General features: G+C 43.0%; 2 protein-coding genes across 2 annotated transcripts in view; both read right to left on the bottom strand.

Moving 5' to 3' along the window:
- Positions 1-4,854, bottom strand: part of LOC102490906 (histone H2B type 2-F) — an 11,054-nt gene extending 6,200 nt beyond the window's left edge. Inside the window, exon 1 of the mRNA XM_006168505.3 lies at positions 4,162-4,854. Within this exon, the coding sequence (XP_006168567.1) occupies positions 4,164-4,742 (579 nt within the window). The 5' untranslated portion in view covers positions 4,743-4,854 and the 3' untranslated portion in view covers positions 4,162-4,163. The remainder of the gene's footprint in view (positions 1-4,161) is intronic.
- Positions 4,855-4,907: 53 nt separating this feature from the next.
- Positions 4,908-9,052, bottom strand: part of LOC102490487 (histone H3-like centromeric protein CSE4) — a 28,133-nt gene continuing 23,988 nt past the window's right edge. Inside the window, 1 exon segment of the mRNA XM_006168504.3 lies at positions 4,908-5,851. Coding sequence (XP_006168566.2) covers positions 5,435-5,851 — 417 coding nt within the window. The 3' untranslated portion in view covers positions 4,908-5,434.

Raw genomic sequence — 9,052 nt, 5'->3', positions numbered from 1 at the left:
TTCCCTTTCTCTCTCTCTTCTGTGTGTGTGTCTTCAGTCAAATTAAAATAAAATGAATGAATAAATAATTCTTTTAAGAATATATATATATATATTGGCTGAGGGGACACTGTCCTTTACCACCCTCAGGATATTGAATTTCTAACAGTCAAGTTGGGTCAGGATCAGTAATTACTAAGGGCAATTTAAGTGTCTTGAGCTAAGAGAAACAAGAAGAAAGTAGTGAAAAAGTGGAGAAAAATGCTTATGGGAGTTGAGAGAGAGAGAGAAACATTCCACAAATAGAACAGACCAGTGCCAAGGGAGGCCAGCAGGTACCATCTCCTTCCCAGGGTCCTCTTTAATCTGTTTTAGATCCTTTGTTTAGTCAAAATACATACCAAGGTTTCCTTGGATTGCTACCTTTTTTTTTTTTTTTTAACTTTTATCAGTTTCCTTTTCATCAATTTTACTAGCATTTATATATTTTAGGATTGTCAGTAAACAAATTTTTGTCTTTCTTTGTTCTTTTTTTATTGTAACTTTTTTTTTAAGAGGTTTTTGCATGTGCGCTTGTCATAAAGCAGACAGAGACAGAGAGGCAGAAATCAAGAAATAATCCCCCCAGGGGGATGGCCACACCATCCCTTCTCCTCCATTCTCCTCTTGGGATCTTGGGCATGTACGCACACACACACCCAACATGAGTTTAAGCCACCAGGTCTGGGACTTGAACCACGGTAGACTATGTGGGAGTCCAGTGACATAGCCATTATGCCAACTGCTGGTCCCAGGATTGCTACTTTTTATCTTTGTTTCCCCATCTTTATTTTGAGAAGTCAGTGAATGTTATAAAGTAAGCAATTCTATGGGCCCTCCTTAGAATTTTCTTAGAAAAGTTATTTTAGAGTAGGCATTGGGATAGCCTTTGTGGGAGAATACAAAGAAGCATAGAAAGTGCACCTTGAAACAAGGGGGAAGAAATTGAAGAACAATGCTACAGTTCACAAAACTACACAGTTGTTAAATGGGCAAGAAACAAGGCTTTTAAGAGCTAAAAGGAAAAAGACTTCATTGTGAACTAGAAAGGGATTTCTTAGAGTAAGATTAGAGCAAGTTTAAAAAACTGGCAGGTTGATAGCTTTGATTAGTCCAGAGAATGACTGAGGACTATAGCTCAGGAGAACAATGTAACAAAACCACAGAACAATAAGATGTATTAGAGGGGCCAGTCAGAGGGTGTAGTGGTTAAGGCTCTGGACTCCCACATGGCCGACTATGATTTGAGGCCTGGGCCTGGCAGCTTGAAAATCACGCTAGGCCAGCAGATGGCATAATGGTTATGTCACTGGACTCCCACATAGTTGACCGCAGTTCAAGTCCCAGGCCCAGCAACTTAAACTTACTCTGGGCACATGTGCGTGTGTGCCCAAGATCTCGAGAGGAGGATGAGGAGAAGGAATTACGGCATGACTATACCCTGGGGAGGGAGGTGATTACTTACTTTCTGTCTTTCTGTCTCTGTCTTTCACATGCCGTATAGCAGAAATCTTCTAAAAAGGAAAAGAAAATCGCTCTGGGCACATGTGCATGTGTGCCCAAAACCCTGGGAGGAAGTTATTGTGGTGTGGCCATCCCCTCCCCTCCCAGGGCGCTGACTTCTTACTTTCTCTCTCAGCTTACTCTCTCTGGTGATCGCATATGCCCTATAACAAAAACCTTTAAAAAGAAAAAAGATGGGCAAACAACGGAAGAGGGTGAGTCTTGATTAGATGATAGCAGGCCTTTAGCTTCAGGGTGAGGAACTGCCAATTAAACTGATTGACATAACTTCTGACAAAGTAGCTGAGCCAGTTGGCAAAGCTTTAACAAATTCAAAGACCCTCAGATACATGCCTTCTCGCCCTCAGGGAGAAACGATCCTGGCTTCAGGATCCTAGCCTAGGAAGAAACAGGCCAAGGAGGGGACCAAGCAGTGGTGATGCAGCTGCACCCACATGAGAAAGACCCTGAGTTTGCATCCATGCTCTCCCTGAGCGTGCTGGACACAAACGTACCTATGATCTGGGCCTCCCCAAACGGGGTGGATTCCAGCATGGGGGGCACCCCTGTGGGGTACCTGTCTCTTTCTTTGGGAAAAAACAGACATGTGAACTGTAAAAAAAGAAAAAGTTCAGGGAACCATAACTCAACTGAGAATCTTCATTTCCCAGTGAAAGAAGTCATTTTGTGCAATGTTCAATTGGATGTAGATTTGCATTACATTACAAAATTATTAAGTGCAAAATTGGCATGTAAATTCCCCAAGCTTTGTCAAGAACAGTTTAATTTCAAAGCTTGATTGAGAAGTGAATTGTAAACTAATATTTTCCTATTTCCCCAAGGATGTATTTTATTTGGTAAACAAAACATCCACATGCTCCTGTCAGAATGTCTTGAGTTGCACAAGTTTAGAACTGAGAGGTCTTTCCCTCTCCACTCACATTCTCCCCTTTGTCAGGACATTTTCAACACAAGGATTCTGATGCACCCACAAGTCCATTATTTGAAGACTTAACATGTAGTTACCAAATCTCCCAGAGTCCATTAAAACATTGGGAACCAGCAGTTAGCATAATGGCTATGTTGCTCGACTCCCACGTAGTCGACCACGGTTCAAGTCCCGGACCCGGTGGCTTAAAACTCATACAGGGCACATGTGCATGCGTGCCCAAGATCCCGAGAGGAGAATGGAGGAGAAGGGATTGTGGCGTGACCATCCCCCCTGGGGGGTGATTTCTCGCTTTCTGTCTCTCAGTCTGTCTGGCAAGCGCACGCGCCCTATAGCAAAAACCTCTCCCAAAAAAAAAAAAAAAAAACATACAGGCGCACAGCTGAGGACTCTAAAAACCACCTCCCTGGTTCTCACTTCTAGCCTGAATCAGGAAAAGAGGAGACACCTGGAAATGTGTCTGACAAGCACAGAAGTGATTCTTACAATCAGTTGGTTACTTGAACCAAGTTCAGCCTGGAGGAGCACGTTTTCCTGAGAAGACCTATAAACAGAATCAGTCTGCGGAGTGCTCAGTTTTCCAGTAAAGAGCAAGGGGCTGGGTAAGGTTGAAAGGAGGTTGGGGGCCAGCAGGTGGTGCAGTGGTTAAGGGCACTGGACTCCCACATGGCCGACTGTGGTTTCACACTTTCCATCTCTCTCTGTCCCTCTCTGGTCAAATTAAAATAAATAATAAAAAAGTTAAATAACTATTTAAAAGAGATTTGACTAAAATGATTAAATTCTTAAAGGATACAGAGTTCTTTGGGGCCTGGGTTTCTTATTTTTCCCTAAAATATGTACATAACTTTGTTGTGAGGAACTATTCTGTGAATCCTGTCTAAAGGCGTTCCTGGTCTCTAACCCCTTTAAATGCTAGGGTACCCCTTCCACTTGACAGAAAAAAAAATCTTGATACTGCCAAACGTCCAGGCCATGGGTAAGGGAAACCAAAGGTCTCCTTGAATGAGGTTATTGGAATAGAAGGAGATAGCGAAGTCAGGACATACAGACAGACCAACAGACGAAAAGCCCATCTACCTTGGAGCAAGTCTGACAGACGCCTATGGGCATATGCTATACACATTAGGCCACCAAGAAACAGGAAGCCAGGGTGGGGTGAGACTGGGGGCTTCCCATCTACACACTAGGGCAAATAAATCCCAGGTTATTCACAGACAGGGTACATCTGTAACACATCCGTAACCAAACCTTATTTTCCCCCTTATACCAAATATTGCATTGAAGGTCTAGTAGGACTATACATTTGAAATCTTCAGGAGCCGACAGGTGGCGTGGTGCTTAAGAGCGCTGGACTCCTAAGACCTACCCAGTTCAAATCCCGGACCTGACTTTTTTTTTTCCCTTTTTCTCCCCTTCGTCACTGTCCTCTCTAGGCCAAATGAAATAAAGCTTAATTCCGTAAAAAATTGTAGTCTCTAGAACTACTTATCTATGAACAGGACTTATGTTGACGGTGACAAGACTGGACTAGAAAAGACACTCTACCCTTAAACCTACAAGTGTGCAGCCGTGATCACACCTTACCCAACCTTCCAGCGAGTGTATACAGCAGCTTTCTCTGAAAACTGAAGTGGCTCTGAAAAGAGCCTTTGGGGTAAAAGAGTTGATCTGTTGCTTCTTTCGTGTACCTTTACTTGGAGCTGGTGTACTTGGTGACCGCCTTGGTGCCCTCAGACACGGCGTGCTTGGCCAGCTCGCCGGGCAGCAGCAGGCGCACGGCCGTCTGGATCTCGCGGGACGTGATGGTCGAGCGCTTGTTGTAATGCGCCAGGCGGGACGCCTCGCCGGCGATGCGCTCGAAGATGTCGTTGACGAACGAGTTCATGATGCCCATGGCCTTGGAAGAAATACCGGTGTCAGGATGCACTTGCTTCAGCACCTTGTACACGTAAACAGAATAGCTCTCCTTTCGGCTGCGCTTACGCTTCTTCCCATCCTTCTTCTGCACCTTCGTTACAGCCTTTTTCGAGCCCTTCTTGGGAGCGGGAGCAGATTTTGCTGGATCCGGCATTTTCTTACAAAAGACGACACACAGCCAGAGAAGAAAACGACTGACTACAGCCAACCGGCCTGGTTGCGCGTACTTATAGAGCTTGTATGCAAATGAAGGCTCGCACAGTACTGCGTTTTTATTGGTAATTTTGTGTTGTGTCGTCATAGGGGCGGAGTCTATGTAAATTGACTCTGGTAGCGCTTCCTTAGTGGTCATTAGAACAAACGTCTTGTTAGCCAATCAAAAAGCTCCATTTAAACTAGCCAGTCAATTGCGGGAAGCAAGTTTCACTACTTTTGCAACATTTTCGCTAGTTTTAACTTTGAATTGCAGACTTCACTTTTAGTCGTAGACGTCTACGCGGAAAAAATCACAAGCGCCTGCTAAACAAGTTTTTTTTACTTACATCATTTTCCTCTATACTTTGTATAAGTTTTGTTTCTTAGAACAGTACAACAGCCCGCACCGTAAAAACAAAGATCCATGTATTTACACCGTCGCTCCTTGAACTATTTTGGTCTGCACCGCCTGTATTATGTAACGTAAGATGTTGAATTATCAATTAATAAATTTAATTGTATCCTTGAACACACCAGTTACTTTCCCCCCCCCCCCGCCCCGCCCTCACGATCTTAATGTCTCTTGCACCCTTGCAGCACTGTCCAGAGTAAACTTAGCTTTCTAAACCTGAACCAACTTTTACAAAGGAGGGTAACTGGTCAATTCAGTAAATGTACCGCATTGGTTGATTCTACGCCTAACACATGTGAGCTTCCCCTGACCTCTGCTTCTACTCACGCCGGGACACAACAGTAACCAGACACCGCTGAAAACTGGTACAGCTGCTCTTGATGAAAAGGTGGGTGGCTCTGAAAAGAGCCTTTAGAAACTGCCTAACAGAGAATGCCTTAAGCCCGCTCCCCGCGTATGCGGCGGGCCAGCTGGATGTCCTTGGGCATGATGGTGACGCGCTTGGCGTGGATGGCGCACAGGTTGGTGTCCTCGAACAGCCCCACCAGGTAGGCCTCGCACGCCTCCTGCAGCGCCATGACGGCCGAGCTCTGGAAGCGCAGGTCGGTCTTGAAGTCCTGCGCGATCTCGCGCACCAGGCGCTGGAACGGCAGCTTGCGGATCAGCAGCTCGGTGGACTTCTGGTAGCGGCGGATCTCGCGCAGCGCCACGGTGCCGGGCCGGTAGCGGTGCGGCTTCTTCACGCCGCCCGTGGCCGGGGCGCTCTTGCGGGCCGCCTTGGTGGCCAGCTGCTTCCGCGGGGCCTTGCCTCCGGTCGACTTGCGGGCTGTCTGCTTCGTACGAGCCATGTTAATTCACTGGGCTTAAACAAAGAGCCGTAGGCAGGGTCCTATTTATAGACATAGACTCGTCTTGATTGGGCCTCTAAAGCTAGGAATTTCCAAACTTGTGCTCTCATTGGTTAGCATTCAATCCTACTTACTGAGCAGAAGAGGGTTAAACTAATCTCTTTTCCCTTTTCCTTTTGGATAATCTTAGCTACTAATATCACATATAAAAAAAAAAAAAAGACTTCTCCCTAAAATTGATGTAACCTTTGTAAAAGCAATTTATTTAGCTTTTTTTTTTTTTTTTTTTTTTTTTTTTTTTTTTTTTTTTTTTTTTTTTTTTTTTTACTTATTTCATATTTTAACAGTTTCCTTCCGGATACAAGAGGGCCTTGGACAAATAGTTTTCTTTCAGCCTGTTTCAAGTTACCTGTTTGTGACTTCTCCCATAGCTAACGTTTATTTAGCGCCTGGCACTGTCTCAGCGTTTTAGATGGACATCACCACTGAAGCTTAACCAAACAATAATTCAATTGAAGAACTCAAAACATTTACCTGACTTCAGACTAGCCAAAGTTTTTCATTTCCAGTGTCCTGACCACACTAACTTAGAGCCTCTGACTTTTATCCTGTTCCCCTTGGGATGCCGATCGTCTTCCTCAATTCTCCATCAATGAATGGCCACGTAGTCCAGCAAATTAAATACTTCTAAGTAAAGAAAAACAGGACTAGAAATACTGATTTCACCTTTACAATAGGGAATAGTTTTGAAATACTCGAGTGCTTATCAGCTGGACTAAAAGGTAAAATAAGGTTTCAAAGAAAGTAAGCTATTTGTTGGTTACTGGGTCACTTACGTATTTTCTTCAATAAAGTGTTTTCTAATGCTTAAAAGTCTAATATTTTCTGCTTTCTACAAGGAGAGAAGATCCTTTGCCTTTCAGTTATTTCATATACGTTGAAGTCAGAAAGACAATGGTTCTATAAAAGTGCTGCCAATACTTAAAAGTTGTACTAGTTAATGTAAAATTTAATTATATGTGTATTTTATTGAAAAAGCATTGCATACAAACCTTGTGAAAACTCAAACCTGAGAACAAAAGTAGGCTCAAGAAACTTAACATTGTCAATCTGAATGATCATCTTCCCACTAAAGTAAAAGCAAAGTGAAAGTGATTTCTTTTTTTTTTTTGGAGAGGTTTTTGCTGTAGGGCGCGTGCACTCCCGACAGACAGAGAGAGTGATTTCTCACTTTCGGTGTCTCCACTGAGCACATGCAACCTTATAGCAAAAATAAAAATCTCAAATAAATAAGAGATTATATATGCCAAATATAAAACCTGTTATCATTAATAACCTTCATTTTTTTAATCCTTCAAAGTATAAAAAAATATTTATCACCAAAAACTGCTTAGAGAGGAAAAAGTCAGTAAACCGTATTTTTTTTTTTTTTTTGAGATGTTTTTCACTATAGGGCGCATGCGCTCGCCAGACAGACAGAGAGAGACAGAGAGACAGAAAGCAAGAAATCACCCCCCAGGGGGGATGGTCACGCTGCAATCCCTTCTCCTCCATTCTCCTCTCGGGATCTTGGGCACGCACGCACACGCGCCCGGCGTGAGTTTAAAGCCACCGGCTCCGGGACGTGAACCGCGGTCAACTGCGTGGGAGTCCAGTAACATAGCCATTACGCTAACTGCTGATTCCCACCCAATGAAAGTGATTTTTAAAGTGGTTTCCTAATGTTAAGACTCAGTAAACAGTATCCCAAAATATGATGCTGCCCTATTGAATGAAAGAAAAAACTTCAGAACAAGGATCTCTCTTTGAACTCTCTTGCTCCCTTTGTCTGATCCTAGTTTTTCTCCAAAAGTGCAAGGAAAGGCTTTATTCTGATATTCCATTACCTACTGAGGACCAGATCCACCAAGGAAGAAAATAATCACTTCAGGCCCCTCCCTGAAGCTTGATTAAGTTAACCCATATCTCAGGAAGGAAGACTGAGGAATGTCAACTCTCCTGGACAGATTTTTGTCTTGAGCTATTGTCCATCTGTAAGGCCCATTCAATTCCCAAGGAGAGGCATTTACTAGCCATTATCTGAACATTGGACCCATTCATTTCCCCATCTCCTTCTCCCCTGTGAGGGTGTTATTCAAGCCTCAGCCTTCGGGCTACTCCTTAAAATCATATGTGTGTGGGTCCCATGCATGTGTTAATGTTAAATTTGTACGTCTTTTTTTTTTTCCCTATTAATCTATTGTCAGTTATGTCATAAACTAAAATGATTGTGCTATCAAGGGGAAAGAGAAAATTTTTAAAGTACTCTTACCATGAACACTAAACACAATGTAGAAATTTGTTGGCTTAATTCATTTCTCCAAGAGTTCCTCATGGGCAGAATCCCCCTACTCTAGGGTGATGTAAAATGTCATACAAAAGTGTAACAGAAGTGAACTAATGTTATCCTTTTCTGTGATAGTTTTGTAATAATGCCTTACATATCGATAGCACAACCCAGTGTTTAAAATTTCTTCTACAGGGACCAGAAGATAGTGTAACGATTATGTCACTGGACTCTCACTGTAGGCAATCGCAGTTCAAGTCCTGGACCAGGTGCTTAAAACTCACACTGGGCGTGTGTGCCTGTGTGCCCCAAATCCTGAAAGGTGACTAGAGGAGAAGGGATTATGGCATGGCCATTCCCCATTGAGGGGGTGATTTCTCACTTTCTGTCTGTGTCTCTTTGTCTCCTTGGAGAGTGCATACGCCGCCCTATAGCAAAAATCTCTCAAAACAGTTTTCTTCTACATATTCTATATTTTTTAACCCCAATTCTGAAGTAGATGTTACTTTCTTCATTTTTCAGATAACAAAACGGAGTCTCAGAGAAATCATTGGCTTGTCCTGGATATATAACAAAGCCTACACAATATTCAAAGGCAAAAGAGTGAAATTATAATGAGACAATGTCCTATTTCATTAGACTTAGGGCATACATTTTAAAACTAGATGCATTTCTCATCATACAACTGAATTATCTAATGTTTGTCAGGCTCTCCTCTGAACTATTCCCATCGGAAGGAGAAACTACCCTGTGGAATCTGGCTGATAGCCCAGGACAGTCTACTCAACTGTCACATTTCTTTATAATACTCTCTCTTTCTTTTCATTCTTTCTTTCTTTCTTTCTTTCTTTCTTTCTTTCTTTCTTTCTTTCTTTCTTTCT

Source organism: Tupaia chinensis, unplaced genomic scaffold (assembly GCF_000334495.1).
Source record: "Tupaia chinensis unplaced genomic scaffold, TupChi_1.0 Scaffold145814_1, whole genome shotgun sequence".
Lineage (NCBI taxonomy): Eukaryota > Metazoa > Chordata > Mammalia > Scandentia > Tupaiidae > Tupaia > Tupaia belangeri.
Note: the sequence above shows the minus strand (reverse complement) of the source record. Positions and strands in the feature narration are given on the sequence as shown.